The 14,151-nt window shown below is 37.2% G+C and overlaps 1 protein-coding gene across 1 annotated transcript in view; it reads right to left on the reverse strand.

Moving 5' to 3' along the window:
• Window positions 1-466: 466 nt before the first annotated feature.
• cpne5b (copine Vb) overlaps window positions 467-14,151 on the reverse strand; it is a 177,738-nt gene continuing 164,053 nt past the window's right edge. Inside the window, exons 18-20 of the mRNA XM_073825851.1 lie at window positions 10,650-10,707; window positions 7,360-7,433; window positions 467-4,395 (exon numbers count right to left, since the gene is read on the reverse strand). Of these exons, the coding sequence (XP_073681952.1) occupies window positions 4,207-4,395; window positions 7,360-7,433; window positions 10,650-10,707 (321 nt within the window). The 3' untranslated portion in view covers window positions 467-4,206. The remainder of the gene's footprint in view (window positions 4,396-7,359; window positions 7,434-10,649; window positions 10,708-14,151) is intronic.

The following is a 14,151-nucleotide window of genomic DNA, read 5'->3' on the forward strand; positions in this document are numbered from 1 at the left end:
CGAGAACCACTGGCAACAATTCACTCCTGTGGAACACAACACTATATGTTTTTGTTGATTATTTCAGTTATGATCTATTTTCGTTCTTCCTCCACATTTTCTTTTGAGTCAAATGACATTTTTATTAAGTGAAAATATTACTCACTCGTTGCCTCAATAGTTTTATGCGTTTCTTTTCTAAATGTGACTCTTGTCGTCTCCTGAGGCTCTAATTTATGTGGTACTCTTCATTATCTGTGAAGAACTGTTGAACATGTCACAGGTTTCCTGGATGACTCAACAGGAGCGGAGAACAGCAGGTCACCACATTAAGGGCCACAGTCTCACAGTGAACATGATAATGGTGGAAACCTTACATAAACCAACATACAGTCCACCAGCGGCTATAAATAATTCATTTTTTTTTTAGAAAAAATTAGACACAGGATAGTAAAAGACTTTTTATTCTTATTTAGTTAAGGCATTTCAATACAAAGCATTTCACAACCCACCGTATGACAAAGATCATGTACAATAGAATTTGTTGGGAGCAAACATGCAAAAGAAATGATAATAACAATAAAATGCGAAAAATGGTCTGTTGTATGTTGCGTTAATTAAATTTAAGAACATGATTTTTGTGGTTTATATGTATATTACAAGTTGTATTTTAATGCATTAATAATAACAATGGTCATGATATGCTGGTTGGCTGCCAATGCCTTAGGTGAAAATAAATAATGATTATTAAAATATATTGTAATATATTTATATATATATATAAAATATCCCAACATAACTACAGAAATAGCAAGAGAAAACAATCCCAATCAGTCCACTAAACTTCAGGCCATACATGCACAAGTATTCCAATGAAAACAGTCTCTACAGTATGTTACATGTGAACAGCACTCAATGTACACTTCCTGTAATGCAGGTGTACAAACATCCTCTGCACTCTTATGAAGCAATTCAGTCCTCATGGACGCTGGCCATTTTCTTTGCTGAGGACTGTATTTAATGGCTTATCATACATTCCAGGCAGGAACAAAAATAAATTGATTTTCTTAAAACATCATTCAAAAATAAATAAATAAAGCAGGCCTATGACATTGCAGTAAGGTGCTCCCATATTGTTTCAAAGAAATGGGAATTACTCATAAAAAAAAAAAAAAAGTAGACTGTAAACTTTTGTAGGTCCATGCTGGAAAACACAACATCATACAGTATACTCTCAATTGCCATTTAGCACTGCGGTTTTGAGTGTATTCTTGCTTTAAACATACTGCTTTGTAAATTGTATTATTGTAAACATGCACTGGTTGGACATATTTGACCATTGCGCCATGTTTTTAGTTTTTAAAAACGTGCTGCAAGACCCTGCATTTTTTTTTTCTTTTTTTGTGTGTGCTGTGTAATGCGTGTGTGTGCATTCTATGTGAACGAGCAGCATTTAAGTCAGTGTATATCATTAGGGATATCATTTTGCTAATTTAACACTGATCACAAAGCTGTTGGGTTTTGTAAAAGCAATTGCTCAACGATTTTTGACTTCGGTTTTCAGTACTTATGAGCCACATTAAGTGCAGCACTTATTTTTGCATATAGTGCAGGAATATTATATTTGGATTTATACTTAAATGTTGTGGAGATTTCTATGGCCAAATGATAACTAAATGGACTAATATACCATAGTTCTTCAGAAGTATTAGCTTTGGACAGCAGGGGTGATGTTTGCATCGCTGTCAGATTTCTCACTATAAAATATGCAAAAAGCTTGAACCTCCTTTGTTTGCTTTTCTAGATAAACACACAGGGCAAATCTCCTCTGTGCTAATTCAGTAGATCCAAGCTTTTGATCAGATATTGCATGCACAATGGCATCCCTGCCTGGAAAAGGGAATTGATGTCACTGACTTCGCAAATGACAAAGAACTGATGAACAGATGAACAGTTTGAATAACGTGGGGTTGCTATGAAAAAAGGTCATTAATTTGAAGGCATTGAAATGGACGAATACAATTACTGTCGCAACCGGTGCCTGCTTTAGAGAAACATCCTATTCATCTGACATCAGTGGCTTCCGAGATGATCTATGGACCCTCTTTGGGGAAACTGCAGCAGTGTAAACATTGACGGTTTTGATTGTGAGTAATTACGTTTGTAAGGTTTTGTCCTTTTTCCAAACCAAAAAGAGGCAGTTAGACTCTGTGTTAAGTATGAAACAGTTTTTTTTTAATACAAAGTGTTCGTGCTGCATTAAAATATCCTAAAACGCTAGATTTAGAAAACGTTCCCTACATTGGATTGATTTCTGCAATGAAAGTCTACCAAGTCTCTGCGTATTAAAATTATTTGATGATATGCATAGTTCAACTGGTTTCAGTGATCTTACTGGCATTTTTATGGAATCGTTTAGGAAGGTTTATCAGCTGGTTTTTGTCTTTCTGTAAAAGCAACAATCATTCCAGTGATTATCTTGAGGGCAGGATATTTATTAATGTGGCATACGGTGTGTAAAAATTTTATAATTTATTTCATAAGTTACTCAAACAGTGAAAAGATAGAATTTTAAAGAGCAATAATAGTATGTGCAATAAAAACCAAAATAAAATCAAGTGATTTAAATATGAACTTAAAAAAAGTGGATAAACACAAATAATAGACATAACACAATGCATTAATGACATCTGGGGAGAAAAGGAAAGGGAAAGTGAATTGTAAATTTTTTATTAATATGCTATATGCTGTGTAAAAATCCAATAGTTTATTCAAACCAAATGGGAAAAAAAAGTGAAAATGTAGAATAAATAAAGCAGTTATAATGTGTAAAACTGAAGAAAGTCAGCTGATTTAAACTTTAAGCTGATTTAAAAAAATAATAATAAACACAAATATTCAGAATATAATGCATTAATGACATGAAAGAGGACAGTGAGTATGAACTACTTTATTAATAGTAGTATATGGTGTGTAAAAATCTGATGATTTATTTAAAAAATAAATAGAATAATTGACTTAAATTGTAAACCTTAAAATGAAAAAAGCAGTCATATTGTGCGCAACAATACAAATCGATCAATCAACTGATTTAAACCGAAAAAAAATATTTTGGATTTCAAAATAAAATACATTAATGAAACCCAAGGGATGAAAATCCTGTGATACTTTGATGCTCTATCAAAGCCTTATGGGTTGGCAGGAATATATCTGGAGATAATGAACGCCCCATGCACAGTCACAGGGCTAAATGCTCATGGTTATTATACCCAGACAGGACTGTAATGTGCTCAATTACACAAGCTCCTCCATTCAGCCCTGTACTGGCAGAGTACAGATACATCAGGCACTCTTATTTGATTAAAAGCCTCTTGACAAAATTGAATTGGTGAATGAACTACGCTTGAGTGGGTGACACCATTCTGAACACGCTCCAGGCCTCATTTCTGCCCGAGAGGGAGAGAGGACCCATATCGGCTGTGCTGCACTTACATAGGGTCGACCAAAATGGCCCCTCTGATTCCCTTAAACACATGAGCGAGAGCTGATTATTGATGAAGTTGTGCTTTTGCATTAACTTTAGACAGGTGCCGTGTGTGAAATCATGAGAAAATAGCACATTTTGCATCGTGCCAGTTATGAATAGGAACAAAATTATTAATTTTGCCACTTTTGACACATGCACGCTTTCCTAAACCATAATGGAAATGGATGGAGAATCAAATAACATTTTTTGCACAAGCAATGCTTAACGTAATTACCTGATACAAAATGAAAGCAATACGAATCTAAAAAAACGTTACCAGAAAGCGCACACTCTAGTATACTGATGTGGAGTAAGGTCAAATGTTCTGGTACACTGAGACAGTCACAGACAGGCACAAGTTGAAACCACAAACATCCTCCTCCTCCTCCTGATCTTCATCCTCTTGTCAACTGATCCACAAAATAAGAAACAGTCACAGGCCAAGATAGAGATATTTTTAAACAAAACAAACAAAAAAGCTGCCCTTGGGTCAGATTCTTGGTTCACACTGTCCTTCCAAGAAAAAAAAATGGGCAGAAAATATAAATGGCACAAACAAAAACGCCACTGTACCTCAGAATGTCTTGGAGAGTTCAAACACATGGTGACACTGGGAGCTAAACCCCAAAAGCTCCGATACAGCTACCCCATGACTCCAGGGAGAGGATCTGTTGTGTTAAAGCAGGTTTGGGAGCGTGAGCTCAGATCTGTGTGTGGTGTGTGTGTCCTGGCGGTGTGTACGGAGGCGGCGCCGGATTGGGTTTGATTCCACGGCTCTTCATGTAAGAAATGAACTGGTCGGGAATCTCAGCCAGAACGTCTTTGGCCAGTCGCGCCATACTCAACACGTGGTTTCCTGTCCGGTCCATGTAGTCCCGGAATGGCACAAACTGTGAGGGGCAGGGAGCAATGTGCATGTTTATTTAGCGATCAATTTATATAGGGCTTCTCAAAAATTTGACCCGGAGCACCCATATTGTCTAAAACAAAATTCAAAAGTCCCCTAATATACAGTTGAAATGTTTTTAGACAGTGTCACATGACACTTTAGAAATCATTCTGATAATTATGCTGATCTGGTGCTCAGTTATTGTTAAAGGGATAGTTCAGCCAAAAATGAAAATTTGATGTTTATCTGCTTACCCCCAGGGCATCCAAGATGGAGGTGAATTTGTTTCTTCAGTAAAACACAAACAAAGATTTTTAACTCAAACTGTTGCAGTCTGTCAGCCATATAATAGCAGTCAATGGTTACCAAATCTTTAAGAGTAAAAAAATACACAGGACAAAACCAAATTAAACACTGCAGCTCCTGACAATACATTGAGGTCAAGACACAAAACGATCGGTATGTGCAAAAAACTGAACAGTATTTATATCATTATTTACCTCTGATTCACCGCAGCGTTCTACTCTCTTGTGCGCGTTCACAGCGGCCGGCACATGATCTGCTATAGTAGGCGGAAGCGATCTGTCGTGCATATACATCACTCATTGTTTACATAATGCACATTGGCCTCTCAAAATGGTAATTACTTGTGCTTATCCTGATTCTGGCAACCGATTAAAAACTTAAAGGTTACGTTTCCTTGTGCAAACTCATCCGGGAGTGTTAACTTTTCACCAACTACATTGTCAGAGCATGTTGAGGCTGTTGTGAACACGCTCCATACAGCTGAATGTTTTGGGAGATCAGAGGTAAATAATAATATAAATACTGTTCAGTTTCTTGCACAGACCGACTGTTTTGTGTCTTAGGACCTCAATGTATCGTCACAAGCCACAGGATTTAATTTGGTTTTGTCTGTGTATTTGGTGTCCATTGACTGCCATTATATGACTGACAGACTGCAATGGTTTGAGTTAAAAATCTCAGTTTGTGTTCTACTGAAGAAACAAAGTCACCTGCATCTTGGATGCCCTGGGGGTAAGCAGATAAACATAAACACACCGATCGTTATGTCTCACAACCTCAATGTAACATCAAATTTTAATTTCTGGGTGAACTATACCTTTATTGCTCAATTATTAATATAAATATTATGATCTTTCTTATTATTATAAATGTTGAAAACTGTTTTTGCTGCTTAATATTGTTATGGAAACCATGACTAAAACAGCACCGAATCATGACTTTTGTGTAATTTTCTTTAGGACCATGTGACACTGAACTCTTGAGTAATGGCTGCTGAAAATTCAGCTTTGCCATCAAAGGAATAAATTACTTTGTAAAATATAATATAATACAGTTACTTTAAATTGCAATAATATTTCAAATACTTCTTTCACTGTGTTTTGATCAGCATTTACATGCTTGTGGCATATTAAGATGTAAAGTTTTTTTTTATATATTAATACACTACACTATTTATTAATATATTAATTTTAAGTCATCTTGAGGCCCATCCTGTAAGTCCACTTTCCATTCCACAGTTATTCATCCATTCCTCAGTTTTTGCCTCTATATGTCCATCCCTCCATTCCTCCCACAATTTTTCCGTCTTCAAACCAACCATGGGGAAGGAGGGTGCATTGATAATAGTAATATGAATGATCTTTATTCATATTAAATCATCAATGCACTTTCTTTCCCCATTCCAATCATCTAATCCCAATTTATTTATCCACCCTGCTGAAAAAAACGGCTAAAACCAGCCTAGAATGGTTGGATGGTCTTAGCTGGTTTAAGCTGAAAGTAGCTGGTTATAGCTGGCCAGGCTGGGAAAGTGGCCAAAACCCCTCTAAAACCAGCCTGCTGACCAGCTAAAACCAGCCAACCAGCCTAGGCTGGTTTTAGCTGTTTTTTTTTTTTTTTTTCAGCAGGGCATCCACCACTAAAATCCTGTCCCATCCAACAGCCATCCAGCCATTAACCCAACTCACATTTATCCATCTACCCACCAATGCATTCTTCCATCCCTCCAATGATATATTCTTTCTGTATCAATTCATCCATCTATTTCAGGGGTGCCCAAACTCGGTCCTGAAAGGTCAGTGTCCTACAAAGTTTAGCTCCAACCCCAAATAAACACACCTGAACCAGTTAATCAAGCTCTTAGCATGCTGGAAACGTCCAGGCAGGTGTGTTGAGGCAAGTTCCCTGCTAAAAAAACAAAACAAACAGCAAAAAAAAAAAAAACAGCTAAAACCAGGGTTTTAGCTGTTCAACCAGGCTGGTCTTAGCTGGCCAGGCTGAGAGACCACCAGCTAAAACCAGCTACTTCCAGCTTAAACCACCTAAGACCAGCCAACCAGCCTAGGATGGTTTTAGATGTTTTTTTTTTTTTTTTTTTTTAGCGTGGGCACCCCTGATCTATTGCCCATGTACTAAATCAACCACTGATCCATTCATTCAAGCATTTATTCAAACATTCATCCTTATCCCATTCATGCATCCACAAATCTATTCATTCATGGGAAAGACAACAGCACCCGAAAATATTCTTATTCTTTCTTCCTGAATCAAATAAATGAATCAGTGCCTCAAGAGTGAATTATCTTCACTTTGCTCGCTGTCTGTGACTCAGTAGCCTGAGATATTCTTATTACTACTAATGACAGGTTGCATTCATAGAGGACCTGCATAATGAATTGCTTTATAATAATGTGGGTTATGGTGTGGAGCTGTTACAAGAGGGCTCGATTCCACAGTGACTGAATTAGTAATTAAAATTGTCATGCTTAATGGATTTGATTGCTGAAAGAAAAAGACATGTGCGACATGGGGCGACAAGTCACAGCTATTTAAAACCTGAAAGTTAACATAACATACTTGTGGTTTAAACAAGCTTTGAAAAAAAAAAAAAAAAAAAAACTACTACTGGTAAATATGGACAATACTACTAATACTACACCTGGACAATATCCCTCTCTGCTAATTTTCCTCTTGAGGAAATCCTGATGTCATCACCATCCAACTCGACCATAGCTGTGGAAAAAGACAGGAAGTACAAGTAAATCACTGGAATTGTGCTTTTAATTTATTTGAATATTAATTAAATATTAAACTTTTTTTTCATGCATACTGTTTTGAAATTATGTAGGAATGTGTAAATAATGACAACATCTTTTGAACTATTCCTTTAATTGTATGCATAATGCATAAAAAAAGTCATTTTGGGAGTCTCAATCATTTCCTTCATTATCATGTACTGATTTGACACCAGCTGAATGTAATTGGTGTCTGTAACAAGAATGCACGGAGAGAATTCCATTACAGACTTCTCAAACTACAGGTCCTCTCCACACGACCTGCTCACCTCCTCCGACAAGAGCTCATCTTCCACCTCTGTACGCGTGAGGTATGTTGTTATTTTAGGAGGAAGCTCTATTTCAATATTGGTCAAAGTCTCTCTTGACTTCCCAAGTGGTCTGACAGATCACTACAGGCCCTGACATTAAGTATGTGCTTAATACCCACGCAATATAGCTCAGTGTTTTTCAACCTTTTTTGAGCCAAGGTACATTTTTAATTGAAAAAAATCACAAGGCACACCAACAATCGAAACTGTAAAAATATGAAACTCTGTAGCCTATATTAACAATATACAGCCATTCTTATCGAAGTGTCTCGAACAGGAATCAAATAAACACAAAGAAAAAAGTATTTTACGATCTTTCATATTCTTTCTTCTGTCAAATAAAAAGTGCAAATAACAATATACAGTCATTCTTATCAAAGTGTCTTGAATAGGAATCAAACAAACACAATGAAAACAGTCTTTTTTGATCTTACATATTTCTACCTACTCAGTGTGAAACCTGGGCTTGTTTTAGGGGAAAATTAATAATTTCCCACGGCACACCTGACGATCTCTCACGGCACACTAGTGTACCGCGGCACAGTGGTTGAAAAACACTGCTATAGCTGATAATTAGCCCAAGCCAGGTGTCTTTAAATGATCTCTAGATTACCTGTACTGCACACACAGCTCTAACCAAGAAAAACAACCTTGTTAACGTCTATTGGAGCACTTGTTTGACTGTCTGGGTTTAAGGTTACACAGCAAAAATGCTTTTCTTACTTAGATTTTGTGTCTTGTTTCCAGCCAAAATATCAAAACAATCTTAAATCAAGAAGGATTTTCTAGACGAGTAAACATTATTTTATTGTTTTCAGAAAAGAACAATTCAAAATTAAGTGAGTTTTTGCTTAGAACAAGCAAAATAATCTGCCAGTGGGGTAAGCAAAAAAAAATCTTATTTTAAAAAAGAAAACAAGATTATTTTTCTTACCCCATTGGCAGATTGTTTTGCTTGTTTCAAGCAAAAACACAATTTTGTTTATTGTACTAAAGACAAAAAAAGTTTTTTTTTTCTTTGCGTTTTTGAAGTTTTGCATATAGACAATGTTGTCAAAATGATTGCACAGATCTGTGAAAACCCTTGGTAAATATGAGCAAAGGTGACTGTGAAAATAAATCTGCATAATTTTTCCTTTTGATCTTTCATTCAAAAACTTCACAAAATTCTAACCTGTCTTTGAAGTAAAACAATAAACCGTGGGGGTGAAATCTCATTATGAAATAAATGTTTTTCTCTAGCTCACGTTGGCCACAATTATTGGCACCCAATTATTGCAATGTCCTTTTCCCAAGATAACAGTTCTGAGTTTTCTCCAACAACGTCTAATGAGTTTGGAGAACACCTGACAAGAGATCAGACACCATTCCTTCATATAGAATCTCTCTAGATTCTCCATGATCTCTCTCTCTTCCCAGCTTCATGTTGGTGGTGCTTCTCTTCAATTTCTGTACAGGGTTCAGGTCAGGGAACTGGGACAGTCATGGTAGAAGCTTCATTCTGTGCTCAGTGACACAATTTTGTGTTGATTTTGATGTTTGTTTTGAATCATTGTCCTGCTGGAACATGCAACCATGGCCCATTATAAGATTTCCAACAGAGGCAGTCAGGTTTTGATTTTTTATCTGCTGGTATTTGGTAGAATCCATGAAGCCATGTATCTAAACAAGATGTCCAGGACTTCCAACAGAAGAATAGGCCCACAACATTAAAGACCCAGCAGTATTTTTAACCGTGGGCATGGGGTACTTTTTTATCCCTGTCTGCACCAAAACCATCTGGAGGGTTAGCTGCCAAAAAGCTCATTTTTTAGTTTCATCTGACCATAGAAGCCAGTCCTGTTTGAAGTTCCAATCATGCCTGACAAGTGAATATGCTTGAGTTTGTTTTAGATGAGCCAGGAGGATTTTTCTTGAAACCCTCTGGAACAACATGTGGTGATGTAGGGGCTGTTTGATCATTTTATTTTAGGCTTTCTGACCTCAAGACTCAACAATTCTGTGCAATTCTCCAACTGTGATCCTTGGAGAGTCTTTGGCCACTCAAACTCTCCTCCTTATGGTGCATTAGGATGATATAGACACACGTCCTCTTCTAGGCAGATTTGTAACATCTTTAGTTGATTGGAACTTCTTAATTATTGAATGGGGAATGCGGATTTTCAATGCTTAAGTTCTTTTCTTACAGCCACTTTCTATTTTGTGAAGCTCAACAAACTTGTTCTGCACATCAGAACTACATTCTTTGGTTTTACTTCTTGTGATGATGATTAAGGGAATTTGGCCTTTGTGTTCCTCATATATATATAATCATGTGGAACAGAAAGTTATGGCTGGGCAATTTTATACTCCTAGCCACCCTGGTGTGCTGAAGAAATTGTAATATTAATGGGAATATCCTTCAAAGATATTTTACTTAGACAAATTTCTAGGGGTGCCAATAATTGTGGGCAACGTGAACTAGAGAAAAACATTTACTTCATAATGAAAATCGTTTTATTTCAATGAAAGGTTAGAATTTTGTGATTTATTTTTTTAATGAAAGATCTAAAGGATAAACAATGCAGATTTATTTTTACAGTCACATTTGTTTATATTTACCAAGGGTGCCAATATTAGTGGAGGGCACTGTAAATAAATTCAAATGAAAATCGCAGCTGTCATGCAAATTGTTGTCGTGTAAAAACTAAAGCTTTCCAATAATTAAAAAAAAAAAAAAAACATGAAATGGTGTAACCAGATTAATTGAAATAAAAATAATGCAAAGATATCATTTTATTGTGGTAGATAAGTAGAATTATATTATTTCATATATTAAATCGACGGCCCTTAAAAACACTTACCATCAAATTCAGCCTGTCCAACTCCAACAATAATGATGGACATGGGAAGCTTGGCAGCCTAATAGCGAAACAACATAATTTTATGTTCTCAATGCACACATTTTTGTAAATGTAAATTAGACATTTTCAAGACACAGTGGGCCTTATTTATAAAACACAGGCAGAATTAATAATATTTTAGAATAAAAATTTTTCTTGAACATAGATAATATGTCTGGCGCAGAGGTGTTAGCTATTTACAGATAGAACAGAACACACTCGAGGGTTCCAGAGGGTGAGCAGAGGGAGAGGGAGGCGGGGCCAGTATGATCCACGACACCCGCTTCTCTAGAAGCCCCTCCCACCGACTCCCCCTCCAGACACTTCACACTGGATATTTGAGAACATTACAACCAAACAGTAATCCTCGCATATACAGCACACTCATTTACCACAAACTCCATTTTACAACATTTATGTGTCCTGTCTGTTTAAGGGCTAGTAGTGTCATAGTAAAAATTTAGCCCCAAAGGTCTAAATAGTACAGGATATATTTTTATAATATAAGAAATATTTACCAGACAAACTGACAAAATCACATCTGACCCCAATACAACCTTACACAGAAAAAAAAAATCTTACTACTGGCTGCAAGAAAATCAGCAGAAAAACTAATTAATGTTAATTACAGTATCTAGTTACATGCAAATTTGCAAACAGGGCCTAACATTGTTATCAAAAAACTTTAGTGTCACTTTTGATTAATTTAATCCTTCATCACTAAAAAAAATAAAATAAAAAAATAATCGTATCATCCCCAAACTTTTGAAAGGTGGTGTACAAAAATAAAAATATTGTTAATATAATAACTGTATTAGGGCCATTCTACAGAATGTGTGCTATTTGCTTCTAAAACTCTAGCTTTATTTTCTAGGTTTTTTAAACTGTTCAACTGCTCCTTAATCTAATTAGCCAAGGCAGCAATGCAATAAGGCATATAGACATGGCCAAGATGATCCGATGAAGTTCAAACCAAGCATCAGAATGAGAAAGAATGGTAATTTAAGTGACTTTAAATATATTGCTACCAGATAGGCTGCTCTGAGTATTTTAGAAACTGCTGATCTGCTGGGTTTTTTACACACAGCCATCTCTAGGCTTTATAGAGAATGGTCTGAAAAGAGAAAATATCCAGTGAGCGTAAGACATGTGAACAAACACGCCTTGTTGATGCCAGACAAGAATGGCCAGACAGCAACAGTAACTTAAATAATCACTTTTTTTCAAATGAGGTATGCAGAAGACCACAGCTAAAAACACAACACATCACATCAAATCTACAGCAGCAGAAGACAATCCAGGCCACTTCTTTCATGTAAGAACATGAATCTGAGGCAACAACTCACACTGACTTACCAAAATTGGACAACACAAGTTTAGAAAAGGTTGCCTGGTCTGATGTGTCTTGTTTCTCTGATTTCTGTTGTGACATTCGGATGGTAGGGTCAGAAGGTGTCGTAAACAACATGAAAGCATGGATCCATCCTGCCTTACATTAACAGTTCAAACTGGTGGTGATGTAATGGAGTGGAGGATATTTGGGGGTGGGGGGGGGGGCTACTTTAGTACCAATTGAGCATCATTTAAAGGGGTCCTATTATGCTCTTTATTTTGTTTTGGAGGGTGCACTAGAACATGCACTCATGCTTGGTGGTTCGAAAAACGCATTATTTTTCACATCATTTGCATTATTACAATAACTTTCTCCCCAGGCTGGCACAAATGGCTCGATTAGTTCCGGGGTCCACCTTCCAAAAAACTAAATGTGTTGTGATTGGTTAGCAGCCCCACTGCGTTGTGATTGGCGAACAGCTTAGACAGCGTTTTAGTCCTGCCATGCCCCTTCCCAAAGCAGCAAGTTCAGTGTACAACTGCACAAACTAGATTAAAGTGATTCTTACATTTTAAATATGGATATTTTTCTTGCAAAAACACACCGGATCGCTAAAGAGGCTTTTATTGACCCCTCCAAAGCCATGTGATGCACTTTTTATTATGGATCAACTTGTTTTGGACTAATGGAGAGAAACACTTGTCTATGCCGCTCTAAAGCTTGGGAGTGCCAGGATTATTTTTAATATAACTCCGAATGCATTTGTCTGAAAGAAGTAAGTCATATACATGCACCTAGGATGCATAGAGGGTGAGTAAATAATACGCTACAGTAGTGTTGGTCATATCGTCAGCCTGCAAGATCGCCGATACATGATATTATCATTATTGTGCTCATTTATTTAATTATTTACATGCCTGAAACCAGCTCCAGCTAGTAAAGCTATCTACACAGTATGATGAATAAATCTCTTATCACACACTGCACACGTCTACGCCGCGGCTCTGACACGACCACCGATGATCATCACTCTAGTCCAGGGCTGCCCAACCCTGTTCCTGGAGATCTACTATCCTACAAAGTTGAGCTCCAACCCTAATCAAACTCACCTGAACCAGCTAATTAATCTCTTAAGTAGCACTTGATAATTACAGACAGCTGTGTTGGAGCAGGGCTGGAACAAAATTCTGCAGGTAGGTAGATCTCCAGGAGCAGGGTTGAGCAGCCCTGCTCTAGTCAGTGTTTGTGTTTACATCAGCCGTAGCTTGCATGTGTTTCGACCCTCTGTACCGCACACTTCAATGGCGCGGCTCCACCATGTCTACCGAAGCAGTTCGCAGACACTTTAGTCAATGCTCGCATTTATACGAGCCGCCCTGAGGCTCCCTGAAGCATCCCATGAGCGGCTGTCCATGCTACTTCGCTTAAGTTAGGTGAATCCCCCACCTCGTCCCACCCCACCCAGCAGCTACGTGAATTTCCATAGGTGGATTTACGTTGTGACATCATAGCATCCAGAAAACAAACGCTGTAGTCCAAAGGAGCCGCTCGTTGTAGTTCTTAAAAAACTAAATATCTCCCTTTGGAGTGAACTTTGAGATTTGTAACTTTGTAGATGTTTTTTTTATGCCCAAACATACACACCACACACTGGATAAAATTCAAAAAGTGAAAAAGCATAATAAGACCCCTTTAAACACCTTAGACTACCCGAGTATTGTTGCTAAACATGTCCATTATGACTACATTGCACCCATCTTGTGACGGCTAATTCCAGCAGGATAACACGCCATGTCACAAAGCTCAAATCATCTCAAACTGGTTTCTCAAACATGACAGTGAGTTCACTGAACTAAATGACCTCTACAGTCATCAGATCTCAATCCAAAAGAGCACATTTTGGATGTGGTGGAATGGGAGACTCACATCATGGACATTCAGCCGACAATATGAACCAAAATCTCTGAGGAATGTTTCCAGCAATTGAAATGTATGCCAAAAAAAAAATAAATAAAAATAAAGTCAGTTCTGAAGGCAAAAAGGGTTTCTAACCTGGTACTAGCAAGGTGTACCTATAAATTGGCCAGTGAGTGTATATATATATATATATATATATATATATACACACAC

This window comes from Garra rufa, chromosome 20 (assembly GCF_049309525.1).
Source record: "Garra rufa chromosome 20, GarRuf1.0, whole genome shotgun sequence".
Classification (NCBI taxonomy): Eukaryota; Metazoa; Chordata; class Actinopteri; order Cypriniformes; family Cyprinidae; genus Garra; species Garra rufa.